The sequence below is a fragment of the Anoplopoma fimbria genome, chromosome 11, assembly GCF_027596085.1.
Source record: "Anoplopoma fimbria isolate UVic2021 breed Golden Eagle Sablefish chromosome 11, Afim_UVic_2022, whole genome shotgun sequence".
Lineage (NCBI taxonomy): Eukaryota > Metazoa > Chordata > Actinopteri > Perciformes > Anoplopomatidae > Anoplopoma > Anoplopoma fimbria.
In genome coordinates this window covers 2,312,476-2,326,523 of record NC_072459.1, presented here as the reverse complement: position 1 = coordinate 2,326,523, position 14,048 = coordinate 2,312,476, and the positions used below count along the sequence as shown (strand labels likewise).

General features: G+C 37.6%; 2 protein-coding genes across 2 annotated transcripts; one reads left to right on the top strand and one right to left on the bottom strand.

The window, feature by feature from the left end:
- Positions 1 to 1,765: 1,765 nt before the first annotated feature.
- On the top strand, positions 1,766 to 4,160 carry asphd1 (aspartate beta-hydroxylase domain containing 1). The gene is made up of 5 exons (XM_054608188.1): positions 1,766 to 2,218; positions 2,483 to 2,689; positions 3,112 to 3,319; positions 3,719 to 3,832; positions 4,051 to 4,160. The coding sequence occupies exons 1-5, from the start codon at positions 1,766 to 1,768 to the stop codon at positions 4,158 to 4,160; spliced, it is 1,092 nt and encodes a 363-aa protein (XP_054464163.1).
- Positions 4,161 to 6,438: 2,278 nt separating this feature from the next.
- Positions 6,439 to 11,346, bottom strand: cabp5b (calcium binding protein 5b). The gene is made up of 6 exons (XM_054607675.1): positions 11,202 to 11,346; positions 9,741 to 9,771; positions 9,481 to 9,624; positions 8,574 to 8,683; positions 8,253 to 8,400; positions 6,439 to 7,977 (listed from the first exon to the last, which is right to left on the bottom strand). Exons 1-6 carry the CDS (start codon positions 11,250 to 11,252, stop codon positions 7,949 to 7,951), a joined length of 513 nt encoding a protein of 170 aa, XP_054463650.1. The 5' UTR covers positions 11,253 to 11,346; the 3' UTR covers positions 6,439 to 7,948.
- Positions 11,347 to 14,048: the final 2,702 nt, after the last annotated feature.

The following is a 14,048-nucleotide window of genomic DNA, read 5'->3' as shown; positions in this document are numbered from 1 at the left end:
GCACCTCCCCCGGCCCTCTTTGTGCGGAGGATGATTTTTTTTTTATTTTTGGCAGCAGTCATCACTACTGTGAGAACCAACAAGCATCTCAGCAACAAATCAAAGGTGGCTGCAGCTTACCTTCACCCTGCAGGCTGCGTCCTCTCCCTTCTACCTGGACTCTATCCTGTTGCTTTGCGGGGTGATTGCTGGAGAGATGCCCCTATAGCTCTGGACACCGTGTGGTTGACGCATTCGGCTATGATGTGAGGGCATTTGCGTTGAGGTTCTAGGTGCACCCTGGTGGTGGCAGGCAGTAAGTGCAGCGGCACATTCTGCCTGTGAGCGCTGGAGGAGCTGTCCACCAGCGCGGTGCTGAAGTGAGTCCACCACCCAGGAGATCAGAGAGAGAGAGAGAGAGATGCAGCACGCAGTGGGTAAATACTGTATGTTTGCTCATTTCAAGGCATGTGCTGTATGCATGGAGAACATTTTGTGTGTGTGTGTGTCCTATAATGGGTGGATGTTTTGTGCTGACATGGGATGCGGACATTAAACATGAGCTGAGCTGTGGGGGCTGGTGCAGAGCAAGAGAAATACAAAACCAAATGAATGCTGAAGCGATTGCAAAAGAAACGAAAGAAGATCACAGTTTATGGAGCACCTCGCGTAAGCGTGCGGTAGGCTCTGAGTGTGTCTGGTGGGCAGTATCATCACACAGCATGTGATTGATGCGACTACAAAACCAATCTGTCAGAATAAGCCAATTAGGAGAGAGCCCTCAAACTTAAACACGCACGTGCACGCATGTTTTTTGTGGATAACAGTAAAAAAACACACAGAAAAACCTCTATATGTCTATCTGACGGTCTGTCTGTCTGTCTCATTCTCTGTATCTCTGTATCTCTCTCTCTCTCTCTCTCTCTCTCTCTCTCACACACACATGCAATTTGATCAGATTAAATCAATTTTCTGGACCAAATGCAGTAAGTAAGTAAACAGAGACACATTTTCAACAAGTGAAACAAAGGCAGCACTATACTGTCCAATTGAATTACTATGTTCATAATGTGAGAATCATAATTAGACAAACGTGGCGGCTGATAGGGACAACGATACGGTCCGTTTGTGGCCTGTTTACTTTGTAGACCCCACTGTTGCAAAGGAAAATACAATTAAAGGGAATAAACAGACGGTCTATGAATTAGCAGCCCAGATTGAACACTATAAAACACTTATCTTACTTGAGAATACTGCCTGCTTTGAAATCTTTATCTTTATCCACAGCAAGTTTGATTGGAGAGGTCAGAGATCAGCGCTTACATAACCCAACAATGTCAGAGGCAACTTAACCAAAGGGTCAGCGGCTCGTTGATGGTCACCAACCTGTTCTGAGTGATTTGAAAATTTCTTCCAAGTGCATGCTGGGATAGGCCTCAGCTCCCCGTGACCATGAAGGGGATTGAATCCATTCTGTTAGATTTTGACAAGTGTCAAATTGTCTTTGGATTATACCTCCTATAACCTCCTACTACTGTTGTTTTATTATTTTTCAAAGAAAAAGTTCCACTAATTAAAACATCACTATCAAGGCTAATAGTTAGAGGCGTACAAAGTCTGGAGTGATCTTAATAATTCATTCTAAACCATTTAAAATACTTTTTATTTTACTGAAATACTTAGAGAATATTTCATGGCACTCTGCCATATTTCACATATGTATGCATTACCATAATCTCTCAATTGGTTTCTATTTCAGTTTCTTAGAGTCCCACCAATTTAAAAGATGCACTGGTCAATGAACACACTGCCAATGCCTCCATATGTTGAGCTGGGTGTCCATTCGCTCAGTGGCCTTCTGTGGACTTTTCTGCTACTCTTTCTGTGGCACTGTTATCGGATGGGCTCCGACCTGCCAATCCCAGGTCACGCACACGCTGGAAAGCTCAAGTCAGGCTCAAGGCGGTCCATGATGTCCCGTGGCGGTAGCTGTGCTGGAACAAAGTGTAGTGCACGATCCAAGCTGTCGAGAAGTGATCAGATTACTCCCTTTATTTCCATGGAAACAGAGGAGGATGAGGAACAGGGACAGGGCTACCTCACCCCGGTGCTGAGTCATGCCTTGTTCCCAGCCCAGGCATCTGCAGAAGGCAAGAAACTGTATGCAGCACTGCAAGAGTATGCCAAGCGCTACAGTTGGGTGGGCATGGGCCGCATTCATAAGGGCCTCCGTGAGCAGGTACTAGTTTATTCCATGCAGGCCACACACATACATACATATTTTGCTACTGCCAGTCAATCTTGCGTATCTTATGTATTCACTAATTTAATTCACCAAATTCCGTTGTAGTCAAAGGTTTGTTTTTGTATCATGTATAACTGCATACACTTTTGTTAAAGTATCCTATCACCTGATTTGGAACTTCTTTTGTTCAAGGGTAAAAAGTGGAGGAAGGAATTGTCAAAAAAAAAAATCATTGATTTCTCATTGTTCCCACTTTAGGTCAGATTGAACGATCTCTCTGCCATTCAGAAGCCTCATCTCTTCTTCTTGCCAGATGTCCCAAGTGTTCCTTTCTTCCCACGAGATGCTCATCGACATGACATTGAGGTCTTGGAAGCCAACTACTCTGTAATCTTGGCTGAATTCAAGGCTGTATACCAGAGAGGCATCGACTCAAAACTAGGCTGGACCAGTCTGGGACCAAAGGTACAAAATAAAGTCATTCAAGCCCATCAAGAGTCAAGAGACAGCGCAAAAAACACTTCTGTATAAAAACCATCACTATTTGTTATGCAAAGTACTGTTAACAGAGACTGATGCAAGCTGACAGAATACAATCAGTGGATAAAGTAATATTCATCTCAGTCATTATCAAAACAATAAAATAATAAAACATGTTTTGCTTTCAAGTTTCAAAATAACCTCCAAATACACAACATGTCTAACATCAAACATCTCCACCAGTCTGTGCTTTTGTTCCAGAGACTCTTTATGTCTTGTATGATTAGTATTGTCTACTGTTTGTCTATTCAACATCTATCTACAGATTTTGATTTAATAGGAGTTGTTTGATTCTGATGTTTGTGTCTCTTCTGAGTCATGTTATTGCAGGATATTGTCTCTTTCAGGGCCAGGCGGTGTTTCCTTTGTACAGTGCAGGTCTCTCTGTGGCAGGAAACTGTCGCTCCTGTCCCTGCACCTACCGGACACTCCTCTCTCTACGTACATTCATAAGCAGCAACTCATTGGGATCTGCTGGATTTTGGCTGTTGGGGCCTGGAGCTACACTGGGGAGCTCATATGGACCCACTAATACACGCCTACGTTGTCACCTTGGTGAGTAAAAGGATTCAAGGACATTCAACTTATTGTCATTAGGCAACACAGGCAACAAATGCAGTTGTACCCTATTTTTCAGACACAAAACACATGACAAACATCGTGTGTTATCTGCATTTAAGACCAATCTGACAAATCTGAAAAACCTGTCACTGACTTATACCAAAATAATAATAATAAAAAAATGACCCGTTAAACACTAAACCATTATATAATGTGATACTTTGTGGGTCAGGGTTGAGGTTAATTTCCTCCTTAGCCCATTTTGTAGTGTGATCCGTCTGGCTATAATCCTCTCCATTTCAAACAGACAGGAGAGAAGTGCATGGCCTTCTTAGCTGACGGAAACCAAAATATTTAAATAGCAAAGTTTAAAAACAGACATCACTTTTGTAGGTCTGCAGACTCCACCCCTGTGTGAGCTGGTGGTGGGAGGGGAGCCTCAATGCTGGTCAGAAGGACACTGCCTCCTGGTTGATGACTCATTCCTCCACACTGTCTCCCACAAGGGTTAGTGAAAAACATACAGCTTTAATAAACAAGTGCTTCTTAAATTCATAGTACTGTAATTTGTACTTTTAATTTTGTTGTCATTGTAGAATACATGTATAAAACAATCAGCATTTTCCTTTGGGAGTTTTGATTCAATTTCATAAGTTTTACAAAAAGGTTGACCCAAATGGTTGCAACACTTTTACCTAAAATTGTATACGTGTCTATTTCTAAAGGGCCTCCAGATGCTGGGCCCCGAGTCATTTTGAGTGTGGACCTCTGGCATCCAAATGTGGCTGCGGCAGAGAGACAAGCTTTGGACTTCATGTTCAGCCCTGACCTCTGAATTTGCTGCTGCCAATAATACACAACATGCAGGGATGCCTTTCCTTAGCCCTGCGTGTTGTGGGTCATGTATCTCATTCCAGTTGATGAATCACTGTGTCAATCTGACCGAAGAATTACACAAACTATTGGCCACAGATTCAAGTGGTGTTGGAATGTTCAACATGCCAAAAGAACACATTATCATGGATGATATTAGAAATACATCAGTAACAATGCTAAATGCTAGAAAATGTGTCTGCATACTAAAAATTGTCACCACTTGAAAGCACAACAAAGTCTAAGCTAAGAAGAGCAGATCTAGTGTTAACTGTTGAAAATCTTGTGCTTGTGAATAATATTGCATGTGAAAGCAATCTGTCCTGATCACTGGACTTGTTTTAAGCTGCCGATGCATGAACAAGAGCGCACGAGTCAGCCTGGAATGCTTTTTTTTAATATAGGTAGATAAGTTTAACCAAAAAACTGTGAAAACATGAAAATCATATACATGTACATTTTGTATTTATTTTGCTCTCTAATATGAATGCCAAACATAAATTAACTTTTGCATACTGTGATTATTCTTTATCTTCTTATTACCTCTATGTATGCTTGTATTTGTCTGTTTATAAATCTATAAATCTTTCTTTTTGGTTAATGATATAATTGTTGGTTTGCTTGTGGTTTATGCATACATCAGGTTTTTTATCAATTCTGTTTTGCTTGGAATCCAAAACACAAATAAATAGCAGATAAATCAGTATTAGCTCAGTGTATAGATTAACAGAGTAATAGAGAAATACACGTGTATGTACATGTGATACAGTATTCATGCACCAGAACTGGTTGCTTTGTAGGGTTCTCAAATTAGGCAATGTATTTGTATGTGATCCATTTATCCTAATAAGTATTCAAATATATTGTTTTTATTGGGGAAAATTAGCCGGATGTGGATGGTTAAAAAATTTAAATAAAATAAAAATGTTCACTTAATTAATATGGAACTTGTCAGAAAATCGCCAGTGCAATAGTTTGGGGCATAACACCAGTCTGTAGCCTGTGCTGAATATGTCTTTTGGTTTAAACAAACTAAAATATCATGCTAAAAATTCATTCTGGTTCATTAAGCTCCTTTTTTTGTTGGATGGAGAGTTCCTTTTTTCAGTCAGTAGATGAGAATTAGAGTGGTGATTTTGTCTTATCTGCCATCTGCTCATCCATGATGAGGATTACAGAGTCTGAACTAATCCACCCCAGAGTAACAGATTATTCCTGAGATTATTTATATGTCGTTGTATGTACTTTGATTAGATGTGTGATTCGTTCAACACTTTATTCTGTGAGTTGTGTGAGTTTTCACAGGAAGCTATCATTGTCCAATTCACCAGCAAATAATTTAGCAACTCAAATATTGAGTATTACTGGCAAAGGTTAGCATTAAGGGATGACAGTCTTAGAATTTAAAAACTTTCAAATCATAAATTTGCTAAACCATCCACCACATCATTAGAAAGCAAGGTTGCACCTTGCTGTGTCACTGTGATGTCTTTAAACCAGTAGAAGCATCTTCAACATGATGTTGTATTTAAGCTTGTATTTATAATAACACACACAAATGTCTTTCATGGACAATCTTGACATTAGGCTACAGCCTCGCATATCTATTTAAAACATAGAGATAGCTATTGTCACACTCAATAATTCCCATGTTGGCCTTTTGTCATGCAACAGTATTAGCAACCTTAGAGGGATTATTTTCAGAGAAAAATGCCAAAAGAACAACGTGGTCGGAAAACAAACCTGTCTATCAGTGGCAGTATGCCGTTCAGAAATATCAGTCATACTTGTTCAAATGTGAATCAATCGGTTTTGTATATGTAGCATTTCAATTCAGATTTAGTTAAGCTGTATTGTATATGGCCTAGACTCCTACAGTCCAGTATACAGCCTATGCAAGGCCAGATCAATATTCCAGTAACCATTTGTACTCACACTACCCACAAGATTCCCATTGATTGAAAGACACACATCCCCTTAAAAAAAGAAAAATGCACACATGCACTTACTTAGTTCGTGACATTGCTGTCCACACAGCATACTTGACAAAACTGTTGATCTAATTTTGGCTAGACAGAAGTGCTAGACGCAATTATTAGGGATCATCAAAACAAACTGGAAAGCTTTCCAAACTGAAAAGCTATCCAGTTTGTTGCTTGGGAAAGAAATGTTGTGCAGATAGACGGACGGACTCAACATACAGTTTTGAAAAGTTTATTTTTATTTTTTCAGAACCTTATCATTAAGAACATGTTTTCTCACTAACACAGGCTCTTCAAAGAAAACGTACAGAATTTGTGTCTTTGAAGGTGATGCACGTGAGGATGTTTGTTGGGAAGTTACTGCAATACATTTTACATACATGTAGAATTTGCAAAGAAAAAAGGACTAATCACAAACATCTGAGAAACACCTTGCATTTCAATTTTCAAAAAATTTCAGTGCCGAACATTTTCAGCTGATTGATAATGTCCTCTGGATCAGATTCAATTCACTGCAGACACTTCCTACAGCAGGCAGGGAGCTGCATTAGAGAATAGCTGTTATCATTGTCCGCATCCAGTAAATCCTTGGAACTCTCCCACGCTGCCCACACATTATTATCTACTGCAAGGTATCATGAAATTCTCATTTTCCCTTCACCCAATATGAATAGGAGTGGGTGGGGTTTGCCCAATTGTAACTGAAAGGAACGTCTGGGGAAGACAGAAGCAGACTATTCATGAGAAATCAGTCCTGCAACTGTGTCCTTGTAGTGTCCTGGTTCTAATTGCTTCTGTGGGCTAATGCTCAGTCATGTAACATTGGAGTTACAATATTTACAAGTTTTTGATCCTGTAAATAGTGCTAATCTCAACAGCCGAGTCATAATTGTGGGAGACAGATTGTGAGACACGGACGGAGTCAACAAATTGAATGCATGTTATCGTCGAATAGCAAATGCATTTTTATGCCAATTGGTTTTACTATTGATTGACTAGTTGATTTGACTTGTTGAGACTCTGTACTTCAGCTTTCTACTTAGCTGGACATCACAGACCTCTAATTTTACATACTTATTTGTTCTTCCTTATCAAAAACAGTTGACAATGATGTGTATCTGCTCTGTGGGAGAGGTCTGGGGATCTGATGACAACAAACTTTTCAAATATGCTGTACTGAAATTTCTAACAATTTAAAGGACCGGTGTGTTGACGTATTGGTATCTAGCAGTGAGGTTGAAGATTGCAACCAACTGAATATCCCTCGGCTCGCCCCTCCCTTCCAAAGTGTATCAGAGAACCGTTGGACTTCAGGTAATGTCAAAACTCTAAGGGCCCTCTCTGGAGCCAGTGTTTGGTTTGTCCGTTCTGGGCTACTTTAGGAAAATGGAACTGCAACACGGCGGATTCCGTGAAGAGGACCGGTTTTCCTATGTGGATATGTAGGGCTCGTCCTACGCTAAAGAAAAGAGACAATCCTTTGTTTGAGGTTATTATACACTAAAGAAAACATAGTTATGAATATAATATTCTACCAATACATACCCTGAAATCCTACACACTGGACCTTTAAGAATGTTGCTGTTTAGATATATCATTCAATTTGTTTATCAATATTATATGCATCAAAGTGAACGTGTAAGAGGCAGATGCCACTCAAATAACAGAAAAAATAAATAAAATGAATCATAAGAAGTAGGCTATGATCTGCATAATCAGATAAAAAGGCATACTCTCCATTCAAAGTCAACGATTCATTCTGCTGTCCTCATTTCTGCGACATCATATTCACAAACTCTGTAAAGAGAATAGACAATATAGCAACTCAAATATTGAGCATTACTGGCAAAGGTTAGCATTAAGGGATGACAGTTTTGGAATAAAAAAAAACTAAAGTCAACACTTTCAACTGTAGCAACTGTTACCAAATATTATTGATTTAATTTGTGCTCATTCAACTCCTGTGTTACACAGAGCCACTCAACTAACTCAACTTTTGGAAAGGACAGGATAATGCAAGGCTATAAAAAAGTTTAAATATGTCTGTGTGTGCATGTGTGCTTGTATCTCACCTTCAAAGTCAACTGTTCCATCTCCATTGTTATCAGCTTCTCTGACCACTGCATCAATTTCCTTTTTGCAAGTTTGCTCTCCCAGTAACTTTTTCATGGCATTCTTCAGCTCCTCAGATGTGATAGCACCATCACCATCTAAATCAAACTGAAGGAGAGAGGAAGAAAAAAAAATGATTTTAAAGCTTTTGGCTATTTACAGACTCATATTGTTCTCATAACAAAGTGTTTTTCCAGATTTCAGCTTTGACAGTATGTTCATTTAACATCCACCATGGGGTGCCAAAGACCAAAAAGAAAGAATAGGTGTATTGAGCTCACCTCTCGAAATGCATCTTTAAGTTCCTTCAACCCAATCATCCCTGCAGTTTCAGCCAGGAGCTTGGGGGTCATTAGTTCCACAAAATCGTCAAAGTCCACCCGTCCCCCCACTGTGAGAAGACAAATGATGTTACTAATATAACTATAAGCAGGCGGTGGCTGGAGAACACAACTGAAGCAAAGTTTGCATGCTGTAACACCACTGTGAATTCCACAAAATATTACATATCTATAATAATTGACACATTGCATTTCGCTGTGCTGTAATGTGGACATTTCTTTTTGACCATATATGCAAGCACACTTATGCCGTTGAACTTCATTCAAAAGCTCAGTGGAGTGAGATACTTAATAAATGTGCATAGGATGGTTCGTATTCAACTGTCAAATGTGATAAATAACCAAGATGATATCTGTGCTCTGCTGTAAATGTATGTGACCCACTGACAACTGATAAGCCGGAAGACAATATTTACATGTGTTTGAGCCTAACGGCAAGTGGCCGGCTACTTTCGAAAAATAAAATGTAAATATGCTCTGAATCTCAGGAGACTATTGTTAAGAAGAGCGTGAAAGACACATTTCCTGAAACAAACAAACAAATCAAATCAAATCAGTCTTGGAGATCTTTTCGTTATATTTTGAAACACGTTCCGGCAAAATATAAAAGAAGTACATAGTAGTATCAGAGAGGTATTAAATGACCTTTTTAAAATTCTTCATAACCTTGAAAAAAAATTGCATCAAAAAATAATTACACATTATTATTCAGCCATACTGGCCGTATAGAAGGAAGAAAACAATATTTAAAACAGTGGTTTTTTTTTATTTTTATCAGTTCATTCGCCCAAATATGATCATCAGTTATAAAGCATTAATGGAGCAAAAATTTGAGGACATTACTCACAATTCATGTTGATGTTCTGACTCAGTTCTATGAGCTCCATTTCAGTCGGCATGTAACCCATGGTCCTCATCAGGTTCCCCAAGTCCTTACAGGTTATGAAACCGTCCTTATCTTTATCAAACTCTAAAAAAGCTTCACGTAACTCTAAAGAGCATATAGACATAAAAAATGTGATGGCGTGTGAAAAAACATTTAAAAAGGTATACAATATTAAACAGCACTTTAACAAGTATATCTGAAAGCATAAAAGCAGACGTTACCTTCAATTTCATCGTTTGTAAGAGCTCTTGTCTGCAAAACAATAATGAATAAATACGAAATGATGTTAGTACGTTTTATATACAGTAGTTTACAACAAAATGTACAGCTATTTTTACAGCCACAAATCTCGACACTGTGTCAAGGCAATGACCTCCTATAAGCTCCTTACATCAATATAAGGATATGTATTGCATATGAAATATAAGGTATCTTTTGAATAAGCACACAAAACACACTTGTTCAAATTTAAAAAATGCCTGATGTCAGTGTAACTTATTTGAACCTTTATTTAATTTGTCATATGGTTTCCAAAAGTCTCTCGATGACATCATAATATGTACCAGCACCATCCACATTATGTTCTCTGATGAAGATGTGTTGAATATTTTGCATAGGCTTTTAATTAATTTTAGTTTATCATAATTGAGAACTCCTTTTTAAACTTTTATTCATATCTGAAACATATTGGTTTGAACTTACATTTGCAATGCATTTGTAATCGAGGAAACATTATGTTTTAATATTGCAACATTAGTCAAATCAAAGAGCAATTCTGAGTATAACACTGGATTAACATTTTGTATCTGCTTTTCTGTACTAATCCTGTACTAATGTATGTACCATCATATATATAAATGTGTGTACACATTAATGTCCTGTTTTGTTTACAGTCTACAGAACACTTGCCTTGTATATGGATGTTTTATTTATTTATATATATATATATATATATATATATATATATATATATAGAGAGAGAGAGAGATTATATAGCTGGTATTTATATTTCTGTGTAAGTACATTGAGAGTAGCAAACAAAACTGAAAACTGAAACTTGTATTTGCATGCATACTTGGCCAATAAAGCGGATTCTGATCTCTGCACACTTTGTGAATATGGGTTGACAAATATGTCCAGGCACATGACTGTTTGTGTGCCTCTAACATCTGTCAACATAAATCCTTGCTTAAAACATATTTATTTTACATTCTTGCAGTATCTTATCTGATTGATCCAAGTTGATATGTACTGTATGTTCACCATGGTATTGAAACTACAGCAAAGGTTGCCTAAAAATTTAGATTACAGAAAAAAAGTGACAGAATGCATCCTGTGTAAAAACGTTTTCCTTTTCATATAAAATATTAAGTTGTCCAATGCATTCCCCTAATGCTAAAAAGTTAACTTTCCCACCTCTACTCCATAATGAGACTATTATTTTAAGCCATTAATCTAAAATAACACCATATAAGGATGACCACATTAACAAAACAATATTTTTTTCAAAATTGATAACGGCTGATAGTAGGATTTATGTTCCTGGTTAAGCACAGACAAAGATAATCATAATATATAAACAAACTTAATTACTTTGAGATTTAGAAAACTTTTAAGCTAAGCACATGTTAAAAGTAGCATTAAATGATAAACAGTCAAACCAAAGAATCATTTTGACTTACGGGTCTCCTCGTTCCGTCCCTGAGGAAGATGCAGGCTTGTTTAATACTCATGATGATGGCCGTAGTCGAGATCCTGGCTACTTGTGTTTGTGATTTTCTTTTTTAAAAGATTTTATGTGGCTATATCATTCAGCTTCTTTTTTTTCTGTGCGAGCCTGTGTCTGTGTGTAAACTGTGTTCAGCAATGAACTGCGTATGCCAGAGAGGAGGGATGAGGTCCCATATGGATTATCTCTGCAGCTTTGGTCCAGAAAAGAAAGATAAGCTTAATGCTGTACATATACACCATTTCATATAGAAAATCCAACATTACTAGTTATTTTTTCTAATTTCATGAAGGTTAAATGCATCTAAATGTCATAAACAAGAACTTTTGTAATTTAATACTGTTAATTTAAAACAATATCCCACTCGATCTTTGGATTTCAATCCATATTACATTTTAAAAAGGAAAGAAATGGAGAATACCCTGTGTTTGCTTATTGTTTGCAGTCTGTTGACAGCAGTCCATTCTTTCATGTGGTGCTAGTTGAGTAAATGACAGTCTGGATAAAGCTTTCCATCCATTATCACTAAATGAAACAAAACAGAATACAACAGATGGGAAAGTGGAGAGGGAAAGAAATCTAGTATTAATGGGATTGTGAACCACATGCCTATGAATGCAAGTGCTTTTATTGTATGCTGTTTATTAATCCCAGCATGCAAGTTGATTATCTGATTATTAACAAATGACAAATTAAATGCACTTTGAATGCCTGTTCTCTTTATTTTCATGTGAGAATAGACATCCTCAGCCAATTGCGTAACCATATATTCATTGCTAGCATTAAAGCTTCTGTGCAATTTGAGAAGATATTCTTAATCTACACGCAATGATCTCATTTGAAGCTGTTTTTTTTGTTGCATTGCGTGAGAAGGCCATGACTTAAATAAATGAGCATCATAGCAACTTGATCACACAACACGACAACAAGTATGCCTGTATGTACTAGCAGGATCAGTATTATCTGACATCACAAGCAGACTGATTTTCTCGTGCTATGTGAGCTAAAGCACTCTTTTGTGAAAATAATTGTTAATGAAAGTGACATTTCACTCAGTTATATCATCCTTATGCTTGAAATATATATGCTGAGTAGGCTTTGTCCATTTAGAGAAACTATGTCACATATAAGACAGTAGCACGAGGACATTTTAGAAACGTTTAATTTCTGTTGAGGTGTTGGTTATAGTATAGTTGTTTATTATTCACCGAAATCAGTTATATCACAGATGTGCTTTTGGATTAATTTAGTTTTTTTCTAGGTTTCCCTGTAGCTTTTGTCCACCACCTGTCTCCTTCCTGTTAGAATTTTTTTTTAGACAAGAGGTTGCGGTTTATGACTTCCTCTTTTTTATGGTTTCTACCAACGTGCTTTTTCTACAACAATGTAGGCTACTGGTTAATAATATCCCCATCTGTTGTTTTGTAAGGCAGGTGTGAAACATTACCGTTACTTTATACTAAATTTAAACTATAGTAAAATAATATATTGTAATAGCTAAATAATGATTGAATGGACACAAATTAAACAGGAATTTCTTAAAAAGCAATGTATTGACTTAATCATCCCTTATGACCCACTAGAGGTGTGTGGCCATGTTTGTATCTGCCAGCCCAGTACCATGGCAGTTCGGGAAATAGTCACGAATTGTAATCTATTGGTTTGATGTACAGGGACACAAATTATACGTTTTTTTCGTGACACATTCAGCAAGAAAATAATGAAAAAGTCAATTAGGAGCCTTATTCTTGGTGGACACACATATTAAATGGATCTACGTGACTAAGCAACAATCAGAGCAAGTGACCTACTTTACAATATCCAAAAAGACGACTATTGGTGGATGGGTCCAACAGGACTTTCAACTAGAAGACCTCTCAATGGTGTAGGCAGAGAGAAACATTAACAGCATTGCATAGCCTGGCAGCAGCATGATATGACACATACTGTATCTACACACACACACACACACACACACACACACACACACACACACACACACACACACACACACACACACACACACACACACACACACACACACACACACACACACACACACAGCAGAAGGTCGCAACAGCATCAAAAATCAGGCGTATGGATGGAGGTACACTGGCACCAACCTACCCGTTAATGTAAAAAAATACACTTTAACAGAGCCTGCCATGGCAAGCATATAAACCAAAGGCACGCAATCGCACACAGACACGCACACACAAACACACACACAGATGGCAGACGTAATTGACATCAGCAGAAAAATCCAATTGTACAACCAATAATACCATAATACTCAATAAGTGCACACAATCAGTGACAGTTTGACTTTTCTTCTGTTGTATTCAAAATATGTACTAAACCCCTCAAAAGTCAAGGGTGACAACTTTTAGAAAACTACGTTTTGCATTACCTTGCAATATTACACAAAAAATAAACAAAATATTGCGATTTCTCACAAAAAATTATCTAAGTGACCCTTTAGTGGCTCCGTAGATCCGGTGGAATTTTCTTATTTTTCCATAATTTAGCTATAATTTAGCTCGGTGGATATGTCATATGGCACTTTGGGGTCTGGCCTTATCCATTTATTTGCCTGTCTAGCATAGAGCTCTTCAGTCATACTGTATATGATTAATGTCCTTATGGTGTACTCAAAGATAATGAGACAAAAAGGCTACTGAAAAATACTATTTTTTGGGAGTAAAAAAACGTCTAAGCAGAGATATGAATGTATAAATCATACTACTAAATAGGCTTGTTATGTCTATTCCATAACAGAGCTTCATTAAAACAACTCGCC